At 36.1% G+C, this 25,829-nt stretch overlaps 3 protein-coding genes and 3 non-coding genes across 10 annotated transcripts; 3 read left to right on the top strand and 3 right to left on the bottom strand.

Annotated features, from left to right (window-relative positions):
- Positions 1-2,199: 2,199 nt before the first annotated feature.
- LOC127803129 (serine carboxypeptidase-like 25) lies at positions 2,200-6,234 on the top strand. The gene is made up of 8 exons (XM_052339166.1): positions 2,200-2,527; positions 3,549-3,752; positions 4,318-4,493; positions 4,586-4,876; positions 5,073-5,203; positions 5,276-5,371; positions 5,532-5,637; positions 5,745-6,234. The coding sequence occupies exons 1-8, from the start codon at positions 2,278-2,280 to the stop codon at positions 5,886-5,888; spliced, it is 1,398 nt and encodes a 465-aa protein (XP_052195126.1). The 5' UTR covers positions 2,200-2,277; the 3' UTR covers positions 5,889-6,234.
- Positions 6,235-7,069: 835 nt separating this feature from the next.
- LOC127803060 (glycine-rich RNA-binding protein 3, mitochondrial-like) lies at positions 7,070-10,941 on the top strand. Of its 4 annotated transcripts, none has more exons than XM_052339068.1 (5): positions 7,070-7,183; positions 8,010-8,150; positions 8,232-8,300; positions 9,857-9,963; positions 10,384-10,941. In XM_052339068.1, exons 2-5 carry the CDS (start codon positions 8,018-8,020, stop codon positions 10,561-10,563), a joined length of 489 nt encoding a protein of 162 aa, XP_052195028.1. In that variant the 5' UTR covers positions 7,070-7,183; positions 8,010-8,017; the 3' UTR covers positions 10,564-10,941. The 4 variants fall into 4 exon arrangements, with proteins under 4 accessions (XP_052195028.1, XP_052195026.1, XP_052195027.1 ...); XM_052339066.1 differs by having other exon boundaries at positions 7,082-7,246; XM_052339067.1 differs by having other exon boundaries at positions 7,085-7,203.
- A 386-nt stretch (positions 10,942-11,327) lies between these two features.
- On the bottom strand, positions 11,328-19,957 carry LOC127803773 (protein RIK). Of its 2 annotated transcripts, XM_052340249.1 has the most exons (12): positions 19,663-19,955; positions 18,574-18,814; positions 17,300-17,398; positions 17,141-17,175; positions 16,778-16,853; positions 16,089-16,184; positions 15,927-16,013; positions 15,438-15,531; positions 15,217-15,334; positions 14,320-14,839; positions 12,152-12,431; positions 11,328-11,935 (listed from the first exon to the last, which is right to left on the bottom strand). In XM_052340249.1, the coding sequence occupies exons 1-12, from the start codon at positions 19,728-19,730 to the stop codon at positions 11,814-11,816; spliced, it is 1,836 nt and encodes a 611-aa protein (XP_052196209.1). In that variant the 5' UTR covers positions 19,731-19,955; the 3' UTR covers positions 11,328-11,813. The 2 variants fall into 2 exon arrangements, with proteins under 2 accessions (XP_052196209.1, XP_052196210.1); XM_052340250.1 differs by lacking the exon at positions 11,328-11,935 and having other exon boundaries at positions 12,291-13,035; positions 19,663-19,957.
- Positions 19,958-20,636: 679 nt separating this feature from the next.
- Positions 20,637-20,710, top strand: TRNAN-GUU (transfer RNA asparagine (anticodon GUU)). Its single transcript has one exon. It is a non-coding gene; the product is annotated as a tRNA-Asn (tRNA).
- Positions 20,711-20,832: 122 nt separating this feature from the next.
- On the bottom strand, positions 20,833-20,904 carry TRNAP-AGG (transfer RNA proline (anticodon AGG)). Its single transcript has one exon. It is a non-coding gene; the product is annotated as a tRNA-Pro (tRNA).
- Positions 20,905-21,377: 473 nt separating this feature from the next.
- Positions 21,378-21,450, bottom strand: TRNAA-UGC (transfer RNA alanine (anticodon UGC)). The gene has a single exon. It is a non-coding gene; the product is annotated as a tRNA-Ala (tRNA).
- Between the last annotated feature and the right edge of the window lie 4,379 nt (positions 21,451-25,829).

Below are 25,829 nucleotides of genomic sequence, written 5' to 3'. Positions count from 1 at the left end.
CGACATACACATCTATATATATATATACATATATGCCTATTCTTTCCATAATCTAAGGATGTGATGTATCTATTATCTCAGCATACCCACAGATATTGAGGGTGGCTACCAACCTAGCCACCAGCCTTCCTCCTCTAGGCAGAATAGACCCACTATTCCACCCATTTTTGCTACTTCCCCAGCCTTCTCCTTCTCCTCTCTTCTTATGTAACTTCATTTTCATTATGAACCCAAATAGTAATATTAAATAAAAACAAAAAAAAAAGAGCTTCAATCCTTTAGCACATATATATATATATATGTGTGTGTTTGTTTTTATATGATTTATTATATTATTCGTCACTAAAAATTCATCATTTTCTTTTTTCAAATAATAAAAAAAGTATGAGTCTAAATTGAAGTTGAAGGGCGAGCAGCATATGGGACAGTACTAGAAGGATTAAGGGGCATAATATGTCGTTACCATGGAGTTTATAGCATCGTTGATGCAAAATGGAGACTTTTAGTTAAGGTAGATATGTGCCCCTATTAAGTTATTTAAATTGCCCTGCTTTTGATGAGTTCATTGATTTCCTATACTAATTGGCTGACGCATTCATTTATGTCACTTTCACTTTTTTGGTTTGAGTTATTATTTGGCACATAAAAAGCTCTTTTTGGCACTAAATAGGGAATGTTCACTAAAAAATTCAAATTCGAGACATTTTCTCAAATCCTTCCAACTTCTCTACGGTCTCTACTCAACTCAGCCTACCACCTAACTACATGGTGGTGATTAAGCACATCATTTTTTACTAGGCAAATTAATTTAGTGCAAATTATGCAAAAAAAAAATATTATTTGTAATTCTTGATCTATATTTTAAATTACGTAATATAATTAAAATGATAAAAACATCTCTCACACAAAGTGGTGAGACGTAAGAGATATTTTAATTATTTACGTACGTGTTTGTAGTTTAAGATGTAACTCTTAATGTACGAATAATATGATCTAATTATGAAAGAGTGTTTGTCAAATATAGTAAAGAATTGTAATATAGAAAGTAGCTGAAGCTCATGACAAGGTTAGGTAAAAAATGTTACCTTTCGGCAAGATGCATGGTTGGCTATTGTCACCTTGTTATTCTTCCTAAACAAACACTCCCTGCTTTCAAGTACACCTAATTAGAGAGAATTACAATTATTATTACAATTAAGATAGAAAGAAAGTTCTAAAAAAGAATAAAGAAAGAATGTGTCTCTATGTAATTTAAGTGATAACCCATAAATAAAACCTCCTAATAGAAAAACCCTTTATGTATTCCATATATATAAAGATATAAAGCTCGTTGCCTTTCTTCCTCCTTTTGCACGAAAAGAAAAAGTCCATTATTAAATTAATTAACTGATCAAGGGGCAAGATACATATACATATATATATATATGTGTATAAAAGTTGTTTAAATCTAGATTCTTTAAGTTGTCAATTTACATGGACAATTATAGAGCAGTACCACATGCTAATTGTGCTAAAAAGGAAAGAGAAACTTTTTTTTTTTTTTTTTTTGTTAAGACGTGAAACAAAGAAAGAAGAAACTGAAAGGAAGAGACAGGCCCATAATGAAGGTTATCCGGATTCAAGAGAAACTAAACAAATAGAGAAGGAAACAAAAATGGTGGGGAAGTAGCTAGCAATGGATGGATGGATGGATGGATGGATGGACATTAAGAAAAAGGGAAAGCTGGTCAAAGTATCAAGTATAAAATAGAGGAGGAATTAATATTGCAGTATTAGTTAGAGGGCTGTGCTTCATCTGCTTGCAAGGATCATGTGATTCCATTTCCCTTTATTAAATAATTAACTATAGAGACACTGCATTCACACTATTTTGTAACACAGAAGGAGTTCTGTAAAAAAATTGTGGATACTAATTAAATAGAAGATTTCTTTAGAGTCTCTGGATAAGGGCACATTCTTTTAATTAATCATCCAATTGCTCAGAAACTCACTGTCAATCGACATTGAGTATTCTGTTAGCTCTTTGGAGCCGATCGAGAATTCAATTTCTACCATGGATTTGCCCTAATTGACGAAGTCTGTGGGGTCCCATATGACATTCGTCCTTTGAGGAAATGCCTCTCTCTCTCTCTCTCTCTCTCTCTATTTATTCTGCCCAGAGAGTGACACAGGCACAGTCCTTACCTCCCATAACACAAACAACTAGGAGATCATTTTTCTTTTTCTTTTTTTTTTTGCTTATTTTGGGAACGTTCTTCTTCTTCTTCTTGGAAGGCCATGGCGATGGCCAGAGGAAAGATCTTCGTTTCCATGCTCTTTGTTTTGCTGGTTGTGCATGCTGACACTACCAACAAAGAAGAAGAGGCTGACCGAATATTGGCACTCCCCGGCCAGCCAAAGGTGCCCTTTCAGCAGTTTTCCGGCTATGTCACCGTCAATGAGGTCGCCGGCAGAGCCCTATTTTACTGGCTCACCGAGGCTGTTCATGATCCCTTGTCAAAACCTTTAGTTGTTTGGCTCAATGGCGGTAAGACCCTTCACTCACTCACTCACTCACTCTCTCTCTCTCTCTAACATTGCTGTATATCTTGAAATGGGTATTGGTTTTTTCTCCATCTTCATATTATTCAAGATTTGGAAGTAGCAAAAACATGGTACACTTGTATAAATGTTTAATTATTTCTCTAACCAGAAACGAAAATCCATGTCTCTTCGTCGCTTGCTATTTCTCTGAGAATCCTTTGCTCCTATGGAAGGAAATTGTTGAGAAAACCCAGCTAACTAGAAGACGATAACTTTCTCAGTCTATGGCTTCCCCATTCCCCATTTGTAGAATTAAATGATGACTTAACTACCCGTGGACAAGTTTGAAAGCCCATAATTGATGACTCTCTCTCTCTCTCTCTCTCTCATTTATACATACATATATACACCTATATATGGAGTGAGAAATGAAATTTCAATTCAATGCTTGAAAGCAACCAAAACTAGACATCATTTATTGGGGTTCACCTCACCTTTAAACGACCTTTGATGTTTCAACTCTCGAGCTGCATTTACGACAAGTCTCTCTCTCTCTCTCTCTCTGGTCTCTTCTCTACATGCTTACGTAAAGTATGGCCATAATTATCTTTCTCTTTTATACCATTTTATAGCTTAGCAGTTGTCGGGAAAAGGGAAAATGTTACTGTTTACGCCTCTATGCCAAATAACACAGTTTTGCTTTTTTTAAATAATAACAAAATGAATTCTTATTCATTCTGATAAATAATTAACAACTAATATGAAAACAAGAAAAACAAAGTTCTTCTCAGCAAAAAAAAAAAAAAAAAAGAAGAAGAAAGTTCTTTAAAATGAGTATATCTATCCAATTAATTACTTCAATATCTTAATCGGTTGAGCGTTTTATTTTTATTTTTGGCTTCATATTCTTAGTTGGGTTTTCAAATATATGCTGTTTACAGTGTTCTTCACAGCCCGATCGGTAAATATTGAATTTTGGTTTATATGAATTTGTTGTTTAATTTTGATCACTGTGGTTAAAGCAGGTCCGGGATGCTCCTCCGTGGCATACGGTGCCTCCGAAGAGATAGGCCCTTTCAGGATCAACAAGACAGCCTCCGGACTATACCTTAACAAGTTCTCATGGAACACCGTCGCCAACCTCTTGTTCCTGGAAACTCCGGCCGGCGTTGGCTTCTCTTATACCAACCGCTCCTCCGATCTTCTCGACACCGGCGACCGCCGCACCGGTACGACTATGTTCTCATTTTAAATTATCTCACACAATTATTATGCCTCTAGTGCATGTATAATGTTCCGATTTAATCACGCATCCGTAATCTATTAAAAAAGTTTTGAATCTATTAATTGATCCAATAAATCTATAAATTACATTCAATTTGCACTTTGAACCGACGACCCAATTGGTGGGTTCGATATTGGCAGGCCATGCTTCTGTGGAGGAGTAAGTAATGATGAGCCATGGACCTCATGACAGCCCCTCTGTTTGATGGAGGGTCAGTGGTCACAAATTAAGCTCTCCATTGACCACCTTTTAGCAGATCCATCGTGGACAATAATAGTTGTCACCGCCCAATAGTGAATAATTGCTTTGTGGTCCCAGCCACATGAATTTTTTTACTAAAATTAAGAATCCTAAATGCTAAATTAGCAGCTTTCAATTGCTCGATGCATCTTATGTAGTTTGACGAAGATACTAAATTTTAGAGTTTTCTTTTGAATTCAGTATAAAGAATATATATTTTATATATTATACGATCTAATTAACGGGAGATCAATTGAACTGTGAACCAGCTGAGGACTCGCTGAAATTTCTGATCCAGTGGATGAACCGATTCCCGCGTTACAAAAGCCGAGAAGTCTATCTGACCGGCGAAAGCTACGCCGGCCACTATGTCCCTCAGCTGGCCAGAGCCATTGTCACTTACAATGCCAAATCCAAGCACCCAATAAATCTCAAAGGCTTTATGGTATAATAAGCTCGTCAAATTTAATGAATTAATTTGGGTTGGTGATTGATTCCATTGGATTGATTAATTAATTTGCATGAAAATTTTGGCAGGTTGGTAATGCAGTGACAGATAACTACTATGACAACCTCGGAACAGTCACGTACTGGTGGAGCCATGCCATGATCTCCGACAGAACCTACCGGCAGCTCATCAACACTTGTGATTTCAGCCAGCAGAAGGAATCCGACCAGTGCGAGTCCTTGTACAGCTATGCGATGGACCAGGAATTCGGAAACATCGACCAGTACAACATCTACTCGCCCCCCTGCAACGTCAACTCTGACGGCACCACTGCTCCGGCCACCCGCCGTGCCATTCGTCTGCCTCATCGACGCCACCCGGTATCTACAATACATGATGCACCTGTAGCACACGAATTAGGCTTCTCATTATAGAAAATAAAACCATATACATATATATTGACGAACTAGAATTCAAACTAACAAGTGGATAAAAGCTTTGATTCATTATTGTTTTCTTGAATTAATTAGAAAGGAATTAATTGATCTTCTCTGCTTTTGACTGAATTTTGATCAGATATTCAGGCAGATATCTGGGTACGATCCTTGTACTGAAAAGTATGCTGAGATTTACTACAACCGGCAGGACGTCCAGAAGGCTCTCCATGCCAATATAACAAAAATTCCTTATAAATGGACTGCCTGCAGGTGAGTGATCACAGTATATAAAGTTTCCATTTTGCGACTCGTTTGTAATTAGCTTGAATGCAAATATTGCAGCGAAGAATTGAACCGAGACTGGAACGACACAGATGCGTCGATTCTCCCCATATACCGGGAACTGATCTCTGCTGGCTTGAGAATTTGGGTTTTCAGGTTGGCTTAATTTCTCTCCTTCTCATCGTGCTAAATGAATCGCCGGCCGGATGGCCAATAATAATGCCTTAAAGTTGTGGTACCAAACACTGTTTGATTTGATTTAGAGCAGCAGTCGCTTGCTTTTAAAGTTGTGCTTAACCAAACACTGTTTTTTTAGCGGCGACGTGGATTCGGTGGTACCAGTTACAGCCACTAGGTATTCCTTGGCCCAGCTCAAGCTGTCCACCAAGATTCCATGGTACCCTTGGTATGTTAAGAAACAGGTCAGTATGTAGCTTCAAATTTCTTGAAAAGAAGGAAGTAGAAGAAAACGTTTGGAATGTGATGGTATATAATAATTTGGATCTGTATGGCATTGTTGGTGAATTAGGTGGGGGGATGGACAGAAGTATACGAAGGCTTGACATTTGCAACAGTGAGAGGAGCAGGCCATGAAGTTCCACTTTTCAAGCCAAGGGCAGCCCTTCAGCTATTCAAATCATTTTTGAGAGGAGACCCTCTTCCAAAGTCCTGAAAATTCTCTCTCTCCATTGGATCAATTACTACAGTACTAGGTCTTCAAGACTAAGTCTCACGCATGCCCGCTAGCTAGTAATTAGGTGATTAATTACAGAATAGTCATTTCAATTACTACGACGAAAGAAGATTATTTAAGGTTTAGGTGGTGGTGGTGGGGAGGAAGAAGGCTTAAATTAAATCAAATCAAATGTTCAGGGTGGGTTCAGCACAAATAATTAATGAAGGGGGAAAGCGCAAGTGATGGTTTATGTCATTACTAAGTGGTGTTGTTTTGTTCAGCCTCATCTTCACCCACTAATTCATGCCTTTTCTCCTCTCAAGCATATGCTATATAATCTCATTTCTCATTTTTTTTACACACAAATATATATATATAATTCTATTTTTGTACTAGTAAAATTATTGTTTTGTACTCCAAAAAATTAAATTGGATTTGAAATTACTAAATTATTCAGTCAATTTATTAAAAATTGTGCCTCAAGCACCGATTACTTTACACAAGTTAAGTGATTGAGTCAGGATAAGTTAGAATTCGCATCAATAAGTTATGGATTTGATTTCTTGCTCAGCATAGTCAAATAAAGTTTTTATTTCTAATTTATCTCTTTTATTAAAATTAAAAATTAAAAATACAAATAATGAAGGGGAGGAATAAATAATAATCCCAAAAGGACAAGATTGATTAATTAGAAAAAGCAAGTAAATTGCAGTACCTTTACACATACTGCATAATACATCCGAGGCATATCATGATGACTGGGCAAGGCCACTGCTGCCGCCGGCACTACAGCCGAACACACCAACGGGCCCCCAAAGCCCGCTGCAAACTAAGTATTCAAGCAAGCAGTACAGTTTATTATGCACCGCAAAGGCAGTTATTCCTACCTTTTGAAAGAGATTGTGATCCTTCGATCTCACCTGCAATTTTAAATTTGAGCTTTGTTTTGTCTGATGGGAAATGTTTTTAATTTTCAATAATAATACATCTTAATTAAGTGGAGAGATTATACTAACATACTCTTTTGATTGATTTTAATAATTAATTAATCATTATGAAGGGGTAAATTAATTAATGTAATTGTAAGAACACATAATATTATGCCAGCAGAATTTCCAATTCAAAATTCTTCAAGAATATAGTAATTTGGTCGAAGTCAAAACAGCCCTGGTAATAGCAAAAAAACCCATAAACAGCCTTAGAAGGGTAAAATTAAAAACCCTCCTCCTCTGATAAATCTCTAGGGCTTCACAACAGCCGGCCGCTCAGGTGAAAAGGGGGAGAGAGAAGAGGTGCGCTTCCCATTTCCAAGGTTTAAACGAACGTCCAGATTCTGTAATTTACTACAATAGAAGGTCGTTGGCGATTGATTATGTTGATGTTGACAATTAGATGACTGCAATTTACACTAATTCCTGCAACATTTTTGTTTCTTGCTGTGATCTTTTTCATTTACCAGTTTTCAAGTTCAGCGCCTTCTGTATTACTCTAATTCATGCTCTACGCCATGTAATTTCAAGTTTTGAGCTTCTTTTGCATATAGAATACCCAAAAAGGGTTTGCTTGACAGACTCTTTTTCCCGAAATTGGATTCTCTTTGTCCCGATCATGCTATTTCGCATTCTGTGGAATCCGAATTTGTTGCTTGTTGAATTCCGGGACTGATGATTTGGCTGCTGATTTTCGTTTTTATCCGATTTGGTGACCGGAGCTTTATCCGAATGAGAGAGAGAGAGAGAGAGAGAGAGAGAGAGATGCTTTTATTTGATTACACAACTTCATCTTGTCCAGTTCAGTCCGGAGATTGAATTGAAAATAGAGCTTGTGTTTAAAAGGTGCGATAGCCAGGATGCGTTACCGTAAACTACGTTGTGGACGGTTGGCTGGAGCAGTGTTTGAACATTGAAAATAGTGCTTAGTCTTATAAATATATTTATTATTTCTTTTGGATGTAGTCTGATCTAAATCCATAATAATTACGTTGTCTCCATTTGGTTCTCTCTCTTTGCTGATTAAATTCTTGTGCGATATTTACAGAACATCCAATCGTCAGCCTACTTTGTCATCTTTGTAGTTTGATTGGAGATCTAATATTGCAGATGCATATTCCTTGTTCAGGTCCTATAATGGCTTTTGTTAGTAAAATTGGGAATTTGCTGAAGCAGACAGTAAGCAAGCACACTAATTTGGTACCACAATGTAATCCTTCACTTTACCAGGCTGTAAGGTGCATGTCATCGTCAAAGGTCTTTGTTGGAGGTGCATGACTTTATCTTTTCTAATTAAGTTGCGTTTTTTACTGTCTAGCATGTTATGATTTTTCATACTTAACCACTTCAGGTCTCCCATATGCAATGGATGAAACATCTTTGAGGGAAGTATTTGCCGAATATGGGGATGTCGTTGAAGGTACCTGTAGCTTTTGTCTCCACTTATGCTAACCAATATAGCCTGCTTGACAGTATATGGAATTTGTTTGTTTCTATATGATTAATAAGTTAACTATAAGGTTATATAAGCGCATTGAATCTGGGAAAGTCTATGATCTTGTGACAAAGAGTTACTTTTTTTTTTACTAAAGAGGATTGATGATGAAAAATATGTGGATGCAATCCTGTATTTGCAATGTAAGGCTTAAAAGTTTTGGGTAATGGGTCTGCAGTGGATAATTTTAGAATTCAGGTGGATTGTGTAAGAACAAGTTGATTTTAGAAGATTTGACATTCAAAGTTTCCGACCAAGATTGTGTTTTGTGGCTCTGGCATTATGCTTCTTGAACATGATGGGTTCTAAAGATTTGTGGTCTTCAAATACCACAGATAGCAGGGATTGGGGAGTCTACTCCCTTATGCTTGGGTTTTTGGAAGGGTTTCTTAAAGGTCCAGGATATTTTCATGGGTAATCCAGGACTTATGGCATGAAGTGACTGGAGGGCTTCCCTGTGGTTATATTTTTTGGTCAGATAGACAATAAATAACTTTTTCCAGATTGCAAAGGGTAGAAAGGCATCCATTGGGGATTATCTCTTCACCTGCAAGATCTTCTTAATGAGACTTTTCAAATGGCTGGTGTCTATATCAGCTTTCTGGGAAAAAGTTTTTGTATGTGGGTTGATGGTTTACAAGGGCATATGTATTTTGGTAGGAAGTTATTAACCTTCTACAATGCCACTTTTTCATTTGGCCGGTTGCATATAGGAAGTCTCTGATTAGTAATGTAATCCATAGGTGTCATATTTTAATTAATTGGCATTGCATACGTTACAAAGCGTCAATCAACCACTTCCTGTTCACTGTCCTGTTGTGGTACCCCCCAGCACAAGTGGCAGGGGTGGGATAGTTTTGATAAGGGCTATTTTTACATGGTATAGCTATTTCTGGGGGATGGACCATAATTCTTTCATTTTAAAGGAACATTGTTCAAAATGGTGGGCTTGTGTCCGTTGTGGACTTTTTCATTGATCAATTTCTGGTTATGGTTAAATCTAATTAATTAAGAGGCTTGTAGGTTGAGAAAAGAGACATGCATATGTCAGTAAGAATTTAGCAACTCCATTTGGTGCGTCTGAATAATTAGCAAAACCTTTGTCTACCTGAGCTTTCAACAATATGAATATATCCTTATTCTTACTCTTTTGGTGATGATAGCATATGGTAAAGTCTGCAAAACTCTAGGGAACCAATAATTAATATCAGAACTGTTGACTTTATAAATGGTGGTTTTTATTATTCTGATAATTGTCAAAACAATGACTGTTCCTCTCCAATAAATAGTGGGAATCTCACTTTTGCTTTTAGGTTTTGCTCTCATTTCTTTTCTCAAACAGGTGTGTTCTTTCGGAATTCATAACATTTTGGTATCTTTTCTCAGAACTGGTCGCCCCTAAGAAGGCAGACCATTTTATTATTTTTTTTCCCGTGTATACGTCCAACCTCTTGCAAGCATGCTAATATTCTGTCTTATAGCTAGGATCATCATAAATAATGAGACTGGAAGGTCCAGAGGTTTTGGCTTTGTGAGTTATGCATCTAGTGATGAGGCTTCTCGTGCCATTCAGGCTTTGGACGGCAAGGTACTAAAATTTCTTTTCTTACTTCGTGAGCTGTAGAGTTATGGTTGGGCCCTAATTCGTATGAACTATGTGGCAGTACATTTGTGGCCAATGAATTTGACATATTATGTTATGTAATGCGCTCTAATCTAAAGGATACATACATACATCCATCCATCCATCCATACATACATATGCATATGTATTCATGAAGCAATGTTATTATCATGTCCTGTTTCTGGACATGGACATAAGATATCGATGTAAGTTTTAGGGAACTTAAAATGGTTCTACTTTTCTGGTGGATTGGGTGATAACTAAAGCTTGTATGTTTCTAGGGTGTAGAAGAAAGATTAATAATGATTGAATTTAGCTTGTCTTATCAGCCATAATGTTAGGACCCTAAATTCCATCAGGGCCTGTGATTTTTGTCTTGTGCAGGATTTTCAGGGCCGATGGTTGAAAGTGAATTCCGCTGTAGAGAAGCGGCCTCGCGATAGTGGCTTTGGTGGGAGTGACAGGGGTTATGGTTACGGTGCTGCTAGTGGAGGTTATGGAGCCAATGGTGGGGAGCACAACTTCAATGGATATGGTGGGGGTAACCATGGAAGTGGAATCTGATTTGGCAGTGAAAATGATACCCATTTGTGATCCCTAATTTGCTTCTGTCGGCTGCTTTGGTGGCAGTATGAATGGTGGAAACAATATGGACGCTGGAGAACAATTGAATGGCAACGACTAGAGGAGAGAAGCTAGAAATGAGGATATTGGTCAGGACATAGTGACATGCCCACGTGAAGAATTAACACTGCATGTGCTGCTGTCATTTTTTGTGAAATTTCTGAGAATTATTTGATGAAGTGTAATTTTTGTAGTTTTAGATATTGATTAGGAGTAATTCTGTTTAAAGCCAATTTCATGTTCTGCCATACTTATGCTTTACAGAAGAATCTATGAAAATATGCTGAAAGTGTTTGTTTTCAGAATGCTTTTTGGACATTTCTTCCTTTTTTGTATTTTAAGAAAATATTAAGACGATATCTGCTATGCCTTGTTTTTGGGGTCCTCGGATAGAGATTGGGAAACACAAAGGAAGAAATATTAAGACGGATTCAAAGCCATTGGTGGTCGTATTTCTCGGAGATTTTTATCTTTCTTCCGAAGACGTCAAACGGTCCCAGACCGACCCAACTGCCACCACCCCAGGGCCCAACCAAGGTTTTATGTTGAGATTTATGTGATTTTTTCTATAAAAAAAAAAGAAGGGGGGTGAGGGTTGTTGGGGAAGGCAATCAGACACTTGGTGCTTCCAGACCGTTTACCCTAGCTGTTAGAGTGCACCATTTACCCTCACGCGTTCAATAACATCACATTGACACATTCAATAAGAGGAAATTCACCCCCTACAACAGCGACCTTGCATACCAAACGTTGTAGCATTACAGACGATTTCGTGTGGCTAATCAGCAACTAAATCTCAAGTTACAGCGAATCACATCTAGACCCTTACTACTTCACAATCGTGCTGCTCTTCCAGACCTCCAAATTAATAATCAAAGAGCTGAGAATGCAAAAACAAAAGCAAAAAAAGGGTGGGTAGATTCGGTTGAATGCCAAAAAGAAGACCAAAACAGGGCTTCCCCAAGCTTCTGCCTCAGCCAGCAAGCGACCTCACTTGTTATATTATACAGCGGACAATTACTGATGCATCTTGATTTCAAACACCCAGCCTTCAGGCTTCTGACTAATAGGCAGTGTACGCTTAGTGCAGTTACCGAGCTCCCAATTGAACAACAGTCAAAACATCTCGCTAAACTAGGTTCCAAACAGTCCGACCTGCCAATATCACCCAATTAAAAGCAACTTAATGCTCATACAGCCCAGAATGGTTTCGGAGGCGCCAATCCATTTGAATTACTCTTATATGGTTCATCAACCACTTCATCAGGGTCGTCGTCTTCCTCTCCGTATTCCATCAGCTTGATCAAAGTATCTGAAAGTAACCCAAGTCAAAATTACACAACACACAATGGTATCAGAAGAACATTCCCCTTCCAGGAAAAGGAAAAGGAAAACTCCTCCTAGATAAGTTTTTGCTGCCTCAACTAAACAGAAACTAGGCTTTACAGTTTTCCTGTACTCCCTTAAAAGACAATGATCGACAACTGAATTTGAACTAGTCAGAAATTGATCAAATTTGGAAAATTACCAGGTACAGCTTGGGGACTTGATTTATTCAGAACACTCTTCTCAGGAGCTTTTGAGGAAGGTGATGGTGAACTGAATTTTGGTGGAGGTGGAGGCATGCTCCTGGGTGGCTGTAGAGATGGTGGTGGAGGCAGTATTATCCTGGAAGGTGGCGGCAGAGGCATCCCCTTGGTTGATGGTTGCGCCAACTTTTTTGGAGCTGGCATTGTTGAAACATTTCTTACACCCAACTCTGATGTCGATTCGCCTGACTCTAGAAATTCTGGTCCCTGCAATGAGTTCTGAGAAAAGAATCCAACCTAATTCCTCAGTGACAATAAATATTAGGCAGATTTAGTAATGAAAGCACACCAATGACATCAAGGGGTTAAAGAAGAAGGAAAAACAGTAAGATACCAAAGCAGCTGCAGACAAAAGAGAAAAAAGGCAAATAAAAAATGTTGGAGATAAGAATCGAGGTATCAAAAATGTTCAACTTGAGTAGCCAAGCTAATATGCATGGAACGGAAGCAAGGTTAATCATGTGTCTGACGTTGAACAATCTAGAAACACTATTTATATTTTCACACCAGGCAGTGAATAAAATAGGGCAGGACACATGCAGTGGTCATACTAACAAGTCGTGTGGTGATTTCAAGATCTTCATTTCAAACGAATATATCTAAGCAAAAAACAAATTTTGGTGTATGGTGCATGGGTTTGCATTCCACAGAAGTAGTAGAAATCAAACAGCAAAACTTTCTGGAATCAGCTCCCAGTCAAAGCTACCAACACAGCACGCACCAACCCCATGCCATCATAACATAAAACCCTGTTAAACATAGAAATGGTCCAACAGAGGTCCAGTATCGGCCTGTTAGCTTCATACAAGGTCAGAGAAAATACCTGGAATATAAAGTAGTAGAGGTTAGAATAAATAATACAGTGAATAATAGGATAAGTTAAAAAGAAAAGGAAACAAAATTCAGTGTACCTACAATTATCATGTTCATTTTTAGCCAGAAAAAGTTAAAAAAATGTATTAACAATATTGAGTGATTTTCATGCCTATCCTTATAAGAAAAGAAAATTATTCTTTAATCAGACAACTCTTGAATAAACTGCATAAATTGGTCAAGGAGTCTAAGAAGAACCACAATGGAACTGTGGCCCCTGCAGGTCTTTCCAAATCTTTGAACCTTTAACTTGGTAGCTAGAATCCACAAGAACCCAACAAAAACAAGAAAGCTAAGCTTGAAAACTTTCTGTGACCAATTATGCACACCCATTAAATCCATGACTAGCTTACCACTCAAAGTGCTGATAATTTTTGTTACCTTTTATAAGCTGGCTGAACCACCATTTCTGAACCAACAAGTCCAGATGCACCAAGGTTTTTTCTTTTTTTTTTCTTTCTTCTTTTTCCTTTTTCAATAAGCAAAATTTTACTAGGATTTCTCAAGCTCTGTGAGCAAAAATCCTAACTAGCAGTTCCAAGTAACCAAATACCCAACTCAGTTACCTTAGTTTTGCTTTTAAAGTCATTAGCTACTTTTACAACAACTCTACAGTCCATTTCCCTTTGTTCTACGATTACTAAAGTGCAGCAAACTGTACTGGCTATGTAATAACTAAATGCAATAAATCTTGTTCCAACTACTTGAGTCAGCCCCAGTCCACATAAATTTATGTTTGCCATTCAACTTGAAGCAAAAGCCATAATAAATGAATATAGAGTTAACATTTACACATGTTATGTGACAAAATAAATAACCAATAAAATAAAATCTCATGGATATAACACCAGGAAAGAGGAAAAGAGGATTTTTAGAAGCATAACGCATTCACAAAATGCAAGCCTGTATTGCGCTATTAATTCCTTCATCTTGAACAACCAACATGAGGCTTATCAATGTCCTCCTATTCACTTGCTATGCTTCATGCATTGTCTAGGTTTCAAGAGCCAAAAAGCTCATCTAAAGAATTTAGCCTTCAAAATCTACTGCAGGTTTACTATTTGCTAAAACAACATATGTTTTAGAATGTTAATCTTTTCCTTCTATTTGACAGACTATTACTTCTAAGTATTTATCAAACAAGAGGAATTTTTCGAATTGTGTTTCTTCTTTTGCTCTCAAAAATGGCCACATGATGTAATACCCTCCTGACAAGGAGAGCAAGCCCTGATACCTGATGGGGGTCGGCATGCCCCTTTGAAGTAACTGGCAACTCCTGAAACTTTCGTTTCTGTGGAGGCCGTTTCTCCTTCTCAGAAGATGAGCTCTCACTAGAATTTATTGCAGTGCTAGCTTTAGTTGTTGCAGGAGCAACTGTGGAATTTACTAGAGAGGGTGACTGTCTAAGGGCCAAGGCAACTTGCTGTAAAGGTGTGGCTTGGGGATATATGCCACCGTATCCATTATAGCTCGTTCCACCGGCAAATGATGGCTGAGGATAGCAAACCATGTTCGATTGAGAATTGCCACAGCTCATTCCCGTCAGTTGTGAGGAAGTACCCTGTTGAAGGGCAGTACTGGCGACTGGATGTGTGGCTGAAGAAGCAGGTGGAATTGCTGCATCATTCAGAGTTGATGACATCAAACTAGTATCTGAACTATTATTTGGAGTAGCCTCATTCCCATAACTCCGAAATCCAGCCAACAACTGTTGTGGGGGTGGAACAGCACCATACACCTTGTTTGATGAGACCCTATAAACACAAGTTATTTACCATCCAAGGAAAAAGATAGTATGACAAAAATAGAGCAAGATGGATAACATCCCTCACTACTTCCCCACCCCCTCTTGCACAGAGAGAAGTGGAAAAAAATACAGCAAAAAAGAGTATAGAATTTTTATATTATTTCTAAAAATAACCAAAGTGTATCATTCTTCTAACAGATATTAAGTACAAACACACAGGATACAGTACATGATAGATACCATTCATAAGATAATAAATCAAATGAGCTCACCATGGCACAATTTAAAGGAAATAGCTCATGGTCAACACACATCATGCAGGATTCTTCAGTTGTAAAAAAGTCATCCATCTATCAACCCAAGCATAAATTTAAACCTAGTTACCTGGAAGTGCCGCATTCTCTGCTGATTGTATCCAACAGGTGCTCAGCCAAAAGCTTAGCATTTTCAAGACTTTTTGGATTGTTACTTGACAAGAATAAATGCAGTGGCTGCTGTACTTCTGAAAGATAAGATAACAGTAATATCACGTGAGTTCTTCAATAGGAACAATATGGTGATAGTATAGCCCAACTTGCAAAATGGATGCATGCCAACATAACAACCTTCACTGGATGCGCTTTCAGGATTCCCTGAACCATGTCCTCTTAGTAAGACAGTTGCTCCTGTTTCATTCATAATGTGATTTACATACTGGTCCTGCATGTACAAAACCAACCACCACCAACACAAAAAAATCTCTCCGAATTGCATGGAGATTTCAGAGAAAGCTTCAACATTAGAATCTCTTATCTTCATCACTGACAATAAAAACTTTGATATAAATTCATCAAGTGGCATAACAAATGCCCAATGTAAGAAATTAGAAAAATAAGTGCTGCAGTGATGGTGATAAATGAAAGACAAATGCTTAGAAGTACCCACTAACTGAAGAAATTGGTACAAAAGATCCAAAAAAAGTTCAGGACAAGAACATCCATTTTTTTATAGACGCTTGTCAGTATAAAAGGAAAAAGAAAAAAAATGAAAAGAACATGACAGCTTGATTGAGGAAACAAGTAGTATAAGCAAGCACAGACAGAGGGGAGGCTCACATTTGGTCCACGAATACGAGCAGCAATATTCAATGATGGATCTGCTTCAAAGCCCAGATACACACACGTGCTCACAGCATGAGTAACCTGTTTCAAATAATCAAATGCATGTTTGATCAAACTCATTCTGCACCTTGTAGAACTCCAACAGGACAAATTTACCTTTCCACAGTTGTTGATAGACACTTGTTTCAGCATCTCTTCAACCATGGCAGCCGCATGATCAACTGCTTTAATCCGTTCCACTGTTGTCTCCAACTGCAGTGAGAGATGATAATATTAACCAAAGATGAATGAAGTCTTACCTAAAAGATAGAAAAGGATATAGATAGCAATAACAATAGCTTGAAACTGCAAATAGACACCTGTTTTAGAAACTAGCACAAAACCAGCAAGCAGAGCCACCACAAAATCATACCTTTGAAACATAATAGCTAATACAAGGATAATTTTTTAGTAAAGATCTATGACCCATCTCTGGAATCATAGAGAATCATCCATGGTATATAGTTGGAAAACCTATTCAACACAAATAAAAAGTAAGAAGCAACTGCCTCAGAATGCCGGAATATTTTTGTAAGCACATATTCTGATAAAGAAACACTGATTGCTTCTTTTGGAATGAGAACACCTTCAAGCAAGCTTTTGGAGGGGGTGGGAACCAAAAACATTTCAGCAAGGAAAAGTTGGCAGAAGTTTTGAGAAAATAAGAACCTGGGGTTGAGATATTATGTGGCGGCCAATTAATACAACTCCCACAGGTAAACATAGAAGTTGCAGACCATATCACAATTCATGCATCTTCAACTAGGTGAAATGCCTAATGTGAAAAATATATGCAAAGCACTTACATGTGCACCAGCAGAAATGTGGAGATAGAGTGGTTTTTCGCCATCAGGAGGTGCATTAGGAGGACGATATTTGCCTCTGTGGAAACAATTCATCAAACACCAAAAAGAGAAAATCATTTAGAAGCCCTCGCTTTATGCATGATGTACTGGAGTAAAAGGGCATGCTAGAAAGGCCTTGGTCATTGTTTTAGGAGGAGATTGTTGAAGGGTTGAAATGAATGTTTAAGTGTAATCTAATTTCATCAAGCGTGATTCTGGTCAGGAAATAAAGCAAATTGAATCTATTTGAAATTCAGAAGATCAATTGGGGGAAAAGGGCAGTGAAAGCTTAGAAAAATGCACACGGCCACATGAAAAACTTACCTAGTTATTACTATTGCACCAGTCAACTTTTGGATCTGCAAAAATTTGGCAGAAAATCTATCAGTTCCACAAGATATGATTCATTTTAATAGAATTTTTAATACAGTATGGCCTATATATTTATCCTTCCATTGTAAAAATCAAATAAACAATACCAACCTCTTCTTGGGTTTGACGTTTTGTGAGCTTGTACCGAACAGCAGAATCAGCATCATTTATGACAATCTCTCGAGCAATCAACTCGTCTTGAATTTTAGGCTACAACAAAATTATAGTATTCACACAACCTACATTATTATAACAAAGCTATACTCTACATGCTGAGGCACAAGGAATGCTGGCATAAAAAGAATGTTAGCATCCACATCTCTACAATATCAATGCTAAACTAATAGGGAGATGTAACGCGTGTAATAATACTACAATTACGGGCAATACAAAATAAATGATATAAAGATATACAGGTACAACACGGTGAATGAAGAGTTATCCCTCCAAAAGGGAAGCACAAAAAATGGGGTCCAAAAGGCTGGTACTTCCTCAAACCCAACCTTAATAGTGTCCTACTTGCCTCATAGAAGTCCAAGTGTTATGATTGCTGCACTGCATAAGTCTGATCCACCATCTCCAATGAGCGTTTGGAACCTCCCATATATTAGAGCAAATTAGGATATAATCCACCAACCTCTTTACTTGCTTGACATCAGCTTTGGCTAGCCTATATATCCATACCTCTTTAGGGCACCATGTAGCATCAATCCACATGGCACAAGCCAACCTTCACCATCTTAATGAACTTCAAATGTATAAAAGGATATCTGATCATAAACTAAGTGTAGACCACCAGCCATTGAGGATCCTCACAGGTTACTCAAGTCAGAAAAATTTATTGTTGCAAGCCAAATACAATATAGAGGTGCTGAATAAGGCACACACTAAATTTGTTTCCAATCAATTTTTTGATCTAGTTTCACTACCTAGAGTGCCCTAAACCCTATTTGGTATACAACAGTTGCTATGGATGAACAACATGACCCAGAAGCCTGATGCATCAGACAAATCATTGATATACGATTCCGAGATGTCTAGCTCCTGAGTGGTTATTCCATCCAACCTAACAATTGAAGATTCCAATAGAACTAACTTAAAGTAAAACCAAATCTCAAGACAAAACAATAATCCCCAGTGAACATCAACTTTTATGACAACCTCCCCCTCCCCACCCCTCCCAACCCCCCCAAAAAAATAAATAAGAAACATGCACACACACAAGAAAAAAAAAAAAAAATCAATTCCTATGATGCATGTACCAAAACAAAGCTGCTTTGATCATCATTGACTTAGCTTTTAAACATCAAGCAACAAACGAAATCTCAACAAAAACATGTAACTGTTATAAATCTAAAGTAATCCAATTAACTAAAGCATCTTACTTGATTTATCTTTTGGACAACCACAGAGGCGTGTGGCTGTATTAAAGGTGCCTGAAGTGCATGTGGTATCGACACAGAGCCAGCTATAAGAGGATTTACCACAAGAGCACCAGTTGTTGTTGCAACACCTGGAAGAGTTACTGCAGCAAGAGATCCCATGTTGCTTAATGAAAGAATACCAGGTACAGCAATTCCTGCAGACACCAAGGATTCTGCAGGCTGATCCCACTTTCTCTTTCTCCTGTACAGGTCTTAAGAGTTAAACTATAATTTTGCAACCATTATCATAAACCATTTTGGAGACTATATGATTAGCCAGACAAATATATAACATATATATTCAATTACAAAATTGTGACTGGTTGAGTAGGCCCGACAGGGCTTAAGAACATTCATCACGAGTGTCATTCTACTTGCAAACTCCATATCATGAGTCAATCCACTTGGCATCTTTTTGTCCTCTTTTTAGCATGCAAAAACAACCCTTCCAGATTGCAGTAAGTTGGCAATGTCCAAATACTAATACAATTTCCGTTTGAAAACAATACTTCTATTATATAGCATAAGATACATGATAATGTTTTATCTTTCTTACCCCAAAACAGACCCATGAGCTCACCCAATTTGTGATATATGATGCATTAGTTTACACAAGCTATATGGCACGTCCCTAACTCAAGAGAAGAACATAAAATCAGTAAAATGGACACATATTCACGGTTTGACCAGACGACCAGACACTCCAATTCAATTAGAAGAGAAACAAAATGAAAATCAGAATAAATGAAACCCAAAACTCGTACGGCAAGTAAATACGGACCGTAAACAATTGAAATAGTACGCAACGAGAAAATAAGAGAGAACCTTCAAAAATCAAACCCTAATGACCATCATCCAATCACCCATGACAGAAATTCAAAATATAGTGCACAATTTAAGAAGCATTCAGTACGCCACCAACGTCTCACAGCTCACATGGACCAACCAAATCTCAATAAGAAATTTTATCAAGAAACAAAATGAAATAAGTGCTGAAATTCGATAACAGAAACTGTCGAAGACTAGGGGAGGTTTTCAGAAGATTGTCACCTCGGCTTCGTCGCCGATGATTCAGTGGATTCACCAGACGAAACCCTAGGGCAACCATCCTCCGTCATTCTTTTGAGATAGCCCTCGCGTTTGATACTTTTTCTCCCTCTGCAGAAGCCTGAAGACGGATCGTCGTATGAACAACTAGGTGTGGCTTGGATGGGGATGCGAGATTTTGATTTTGTTGTGTTAATCGTAGTAGTTTCGTTTCCTTCCGATGGGCGACGGACACGTGAAATTGCAGTCGGTTCGTGGGAAATCCTGCAGACAAGGAGGAGAAGATAGAGCCGATTAAGATGAACCCTTTGTCAGAGAAGTCACGTGGCTTGCACCTGCCAATTCCTTTCCACTACGGTGGCCAATCAAGAGATTTTATTAAACTTTTTATTAAATAACCAATTAAGATTTATATATAATGAGCAGTATGGCTTGCAAAGCTAATAAATTAAATAATATATATATGTATATTAAATTTTATAATTATAAATAGCAACTCTTCATTTGTTAAATTTCTGACAGAATATATAATTTGAAAGTTGAAAGTTGTATTTCCTCATTTTCATTTTCATTTTATAATAAAATAACATATAAAAAATGTATAAAATAATAAAATACGACAATCTCTTGTATAAAATAATAAAATTAGTTATAATTTATGACCAACTTATCATTAATAAAATTGACATTACATAACTTTAATAACTTAAGGTTGAACTAGACACGACTCATTTGACACTTCTAATGTATTCTATTATGTTCTTTTTTTCAATCATTTTATTAAGATTTGATAATAAAATTATACAAATTCAAATATATTGAATTCATGGCTCTTGAAAGGTGACCGATGTAATAACAATAGGGAGGCAAATCATCAGTCCCTTGATTAGGAGGAGGAGAAGAAAGAATCAAATGGGAGTGAATAAGGGCAAGAATATCAATCGTGTATAGTATGTTGCAGGCAGCTCTTCATCAAAGCTGGAATAGCTCAGTTGGCTAGAGCGTGTGGCTGTTAACCACAAGGTCGGAGGTTCAAGCCCTCCTTCTAGCGTCCGTTCTGTGCCTTTTCGGCAGAGAATTTGGGCTAAGTTTTTTAATGAGTAGAAGAAAGAAACTGGCACTCAATAAGGAAATGTGCACAGAGAAGTTGGACATAAAAAATTAACGGAGCGCGGGGCATTCCGAGAATTGAACTCGGGACCTCTCGCACCCTAAGCGAGAATCATACCACTAGACCAAATGCCCATATGGTTTGCATGATTCATCATCTAAATTAAGTCATGAAAATCTCCGTTGTGTTGTGAATATGTATTTGTTTCAAATTGGGAAGTCCTGTACTCTTAAGACCTATGTTACACGGAAACGTGGAAACAAACGTTTTTCTAAAAAAATAGGCATAAATAAGATTCAAAACGGGAATAAAAAACGTTTTCATAACATTTCGAAAACGACATCTATGAGGTGTTTCCGTGTAATATAACTTAAAACATGCTTGCTTTCAAATATAATATAAGGTATTTATTGTTGAATTTTCATTAAAATATGCTATTCAAATGTGAGAGGATATTAATTCACTCAGATTGATATTGCAAATATATATTTAGCGAAAATTGTGTTACTCATTATTGGACATATATGCATTCATTGCATAATATTGAAGTGTGTATGGGCCTTTAAAATCATGCAAAAACCAGAAAACAAAGGAGATGAGTATAAGTTGGAGATGCAGGGGATCGAACCCTGTACCTCTCGCATGCAAAGCGAGCGCTCTACCATTTGAGCTACATCCCCTGTTGCTAAAGCTTCCAGTGAAGGATTTATAAACCTACGCCATCGTCAGCATAGAACACTGGCCAGCCAACATCAGAAGAACATTTAATTGATGGATTCCACAAATGCAAAAGATGGCTTGGGTTTATCTCAACACTCTATTCACGTGTATTTTACAAATAGAGTATGGCACATAGTTATATCTAATAACTAAGTTGTTTATTAAATGAATGCAACATAAACGGTATTGAGTAATATTAAGATAAATATATTGGTGTACGTAAATTTTAAGATAAATATATTAGTGTAAATGTTTTAACCCAGTAAAATTTTGTGTTGTACGTATCTCGTATGATCTGCGAAAAATTAAAGGTGTAATTGTAGCATTTGTTAGGGTTCAATAAAAGTTTAGTGTCACGCCCTAATTACTAAAATTCAACGAGTAAATTAACCTATAGTTGGGTTCTCTTATTTTAATATAAATTAATTTTTAAATAATAAAAAAATATTTTTAAATAATGAAAATTGGCCTAAATAAACACTGGCGGCACAACTCCCATAATAATAGAATTATTATACAAGCTGGTGTAACACTATTTCTTTGATAAACGCTATAAATCAGCATCATTTAAGTCACGTTTAATTAAGGGAAATAAAATATACTTATAAAAGGAATATTTTAAACAGGATATATTTTCTATTTTAATTGCATTGTTACAGAGTCACACATCAACTACTAAATTGCACGTGAATTTAATGAGATTTTAAATTATCCTCACCAGAGTGCTTAGGTGAAAACTGGTTTTAAACAAATGGATGTATGGATGATTTAAGATAATTTAAAATAATTACCCATTAATTAACTACCTAAATAAATAAAAAAAAAGTAAATACCCCCATTAGCTATTTTGGTCCCATCAGGCTGTTCCAATCCCCTTGGGGGGGGGGGGGGGGGGGGGGGGCACCAAAATACAAAAAAACAATTCGAATTAATAGACCCTTTTGGGCCAATCTGTGCTTCCCCCACCATCATCTTTTGTTGTTGTCATCCTTGAAATTGACTTTAATTTTTCAATAGAAAGCATGTGGTCTTCCCTCCATGACTCAATGGGAACAATATCTTTGTCCTTTTGACTTGAAAAGGTGGCTTCAACTGTTCCCACATCCTAGGAGTCACCCAATCCATCAGACAAAATCAATCCATTACGCGGAAAACCGTTTTGCATGGTTGCACACTTATTAAATATGAGATGGGTCACGTGGACCATCTCCCTAGTCAATAAGGAATGTTGATTAAATCTAAAGCTGTCTTCTCATTCATTTTTTTAAGTACCAATTTGGAGTTGATAAGGGTGAAAAGTTGATAGTTATCACTCCCTCAAATAAATGCAATCAAAAAGGGGCGAATAGAAAGCTGAAATGATTCTGGGGCTTTGTTGTCATTGGAACCACAATATTGATGCTGTGTTGACTGGTATTTGCAGGTACTGCTGCTGGCTGCTGGCTGCTGGCTGGCATATTTGATAAGAGTTAGCAACGTGGCATGACAAGTACAAATCATCCTTGGAAGTGGTACACACAGTCTACTGCTGAAAAGCTACTGCATCTGCATGCTCTGGTTATGGCTGTGAACTTCAATTTCCATGCCCTGCCAAGTGGCTATGTTCCTCACTTTCTGTGCCACTGTTCCTCTGCCAAAATTGGTTCAGTGGCTCTCATTTGGGAATTGTTATAGCCTCTCAAGCATTGATACTCTGAACCTATATATGTGGCTTACAAATAAGAAGAATTGGTGTAACAACAACAACAACAAAAGTGCAATGTAGAGATAGAGAATGAGGGCATGTCAGGACACAAAGAGTGTAATGCCCTTTACTAGTAAGTGGTGTGAGAATTTTGACAACTTTATAATTGTTTGTTTAATTTTTTTGTTATAAAAATCATCGTCATCTACTACAATGGTTACTGTAATTTTATAAGGTGATTTTTTTTGTGTCAAATTTGAGATTTTAATTAATTTTATTTATTAATTATTTAGATGATCACTTGTAATTCACTAGGTTTAAAAATGACGAGATAATATCTCCACTTCAAATAACTTTTAGTGAATTTCTTTTTTAAACATTTAAATGATCAATACATTAACTTGTATCAGGTTAAATAATAGCCCACTATGGTCTTGATCACTTGAATTCTCCTTATTGTATAAAAAAAATAAAAAATACACCCTTTTCATGGTCCAACTTGAAGTTGTATAACCATTTATTTACTTGTACAAAATCAATTACTTTATTATAAACAATAAAAAATAAAAATATATAGAATTTATTTTAATGGACTAAGATTTGTGATTTATTGGTTGATTAATTGGTGATTGTTATTACTTTTGAAATTATAAATGAATAGTAATTATTAAAAAAAAAGGGTGTATGGAAGGGATTTTACCCTTTTGGTAAAATCACTTGACTAACTTTTGTCGACTAAGTTATTTATGTCTATTACAAATGGAGTCGTCAATAATTGGTTGGTATCATTTTCATTATTTTTTTCATTAATCAAGAATCGGTCAGGTACCATTTTCATTATTCTTTTTCTTTTACAAATGAAAAAGAAAAATCCTAAATGTGGGAGAACATCAACAAGTCATCAATTATTTAGAAGTTGGAACGATCAAATACTCTCTTTTAAGTTCACCTATAATCCCTAATCTACAAATACCTTCATAAGAATGATTTACCAAGTCACCGCTATTACTTGATTTCTTGTTATCATCGGTACAAATAGTTAGGATATAATTTTTTGTGTGCTTGTATTTTGTATAAACATTTATTTATATGTAAAAATCAACTATTTTATTAAGAACGGCAAAATTTAAAGATTATATAAAAATGTAGTTACTTATTTATTTACGGAAATAAATTAAATCTTTTTTAGTGGAGGAACAAAATGATAATTTATTCCTATGGAATATATTGGAACAAGAAAATATAATAAGAAATATCAACAAATTATCGAGGAGTCCAAATAAATGAAATAAAAAAAAAAAAGAGGTCAACAGATCCAATTTTATATTTATCAAATTTTAATATTAGAATAGCCAGTATGGTCATGATTCAATGGTCCCCTTCACTTACATTTTCTTTTATTTGTTGATTTTGAACTTTTAAAATGGATTTGTATGGGTTAAGATTTGTGATTTTTTTGGCTAATTAACTTGTAATTGTTATTTTCTTAAAATTATAAATGAATAATTTGACGATTTAAAAAGAAATGGGGGTAAATAGGTAAATTTACACTATCGGTAAAGTGAAGGAGTGTGCAGGTTAAAATCGAATTGAACCAATCAAAAATTACTAAGCGAATTGAACTAAATTGAAGCATATAATCGAACCGACTGAGTCATCTAAACTAATCGAATTTTGAATTGCTATAATTGAACTGAAAATCGAACCAAAATTCTTATCAAAAAAATCAAACCGAACCAAACATAATAAAAGAGAGTTAGGTTGTCCGCTCAATTCGATTTTTTGGTTAATAATACTGAAAAATTCAAACCAAATAATTGAAATTCTCATAAAAAATAACCGAGCCGAGTGGAACCTAACAACTAAGAATCTTGAGAGAAATAATCGAACCTAGTTTATCCGAATTCTTACTCACCTTTAGTGAAGTCACCATTTATAAAAGATTTGCGATTCAATACGGGTGGCGTATTGATTTTATTTATATTTATTTTTTATTTGCTTGTAAATGGCAACTAGTGTTACATAAACTAAAAAATAAAATAAAAATAATATTGTAATTTGGAGATTAAAGTCTACCCAGTTTTATGCTACCAAGTAAGAATTTATATAAATACAAATTAATTATTAAACATAAAGTCTTGAACATGGACTAAGGTTGATTTTGTTGGCTAACTAATTTGTAATTGTTATTGTTTTTGAAATTATAATTGAATAATTATTATTTAAAAATAAAAAGGGATAAAAAAAAAAATTTACCCTCTCGGTAAAGTAATTCTATGAGTGCTCATCTATAAATTGAGTAGCGGAGGATCTCTTCAAACCCTTTTTATTTTTTCTTTTTCTTTGTTAGTGAAAAAAAAATATAATAAACTATCAAAATAGAAATAAATTGTCAAGAGATCATGAACAATCAATTGTTCATTTGGAGTCGCCTACAATCTAGTACTTGCATACTCTCTTGTAAGAATGATTATTATTTACATGTGCTAGATAAAAACCTAATAGAGATCTTGATTTGGTAGGTATATTTTCATTTCTATTTTTATTATTTGAGAAAATAGTGTTTGATTTATTGTTCTTGATTTCCTAAAATTTTTATTTTATTTAAAAAATTGAAATTAGAAGAAGGATAAATTGATTTTTTTTTATTTTGAT

Source organism: Diospyros lotus, chromosome 6, assembly GCF_014633365.1.
Source record: "Diospyros lotus cultivar Yz01 chromosome 6, ASM1463336v1, whole genome shotgun sequence".
Classification (NCBI taxonomy): domain Eukaryota; kingdom Viridiplantae; phylum Streptophyta; class Magnoliopsida; order Ericales; family Ebenaceae; genus Diospyros; species Diospyros lotus.
The sequence above is the reverse complement of the archived record's forward strand: the minus strand, read 5'-3'. Positions and strand labels throughout refer to the sequence as shown.

What these genes read in the sequence shown, in the direction of transcription:
- LOC127803129 (XM_052339166.1), top strand. Translation starts at nt 2,278, where the DNA reads ATGGCGATGGCCAGAGGAAAGATCTTCGTTTCCATGCTCTTTGTTTTG. An exon ending in TGCCTCATCGACGCCACCCG is followed by an intron (nt 4,877 to 5,072) that starts GTATCTACAATA and finishes AATTTTGATCAG; the next exon opens with ATATTCAGGCAGATATCTGG. An exon ending in TTGAGAATTTGGGTTTTCAG is followed by an intron (nt 5,372 to 5,531) that starts GTTGGCTTAATT and finishes CTGTTTTTTTAG; the next exon opens with CGGCGACGTGGATTCGGTGG.
- LOC127803060 (XM_052339065.1), top strand. Translation starts at nt 7,991, where the DNA reads ATGCATATTCCTTGTTCAGGTCCTATAATGGCTTTTGTTAGTAAAATT. An exon ending in GTCAAAGGTCTTTGTTGGAG is followed by an intron (nt 8,151 to 8,231) that starts GTGCATGACTTT and finishes TAACCACTTCAG; the next exon opens with GTCTCCCATATGCAATGGAT. An exon ending in TTCAGGCTTTGGACGGCAAG is followed by an intron (nt 9,964 to 10,383) that starts GTACTAAAATTT and finishes TGTCTTGTGCAG; the next exon opens with GATTTTCAGGGCCGATGGTT.
- LOC127803773 (XM_052340249.1), bottom strand. Translation starts at nt 19,730, where the DNA reads ATGACGGAGGATGGTTGCCCTAGGGTTTCGTCTGGTGAATCCACTGAA. An exon ending in TTGTCCAAAAGATAAATCAA is followed by an intron (nt 17,399 to 18,573) that starts GTAAGATGCTTT and finishes ATTTTGTTGTAG; the next exon opens with CCTAAAATTCAAGACGAGTT. An exon ending in GGCATGCCGACCCCCATCAG is followed by an intron (nt 12,432 to 14,319) that starts GTATCAGGGCTT and finishes TTCTTTTCTCAG; the next exon opens with AACTCATTGCAGGGACCAGA.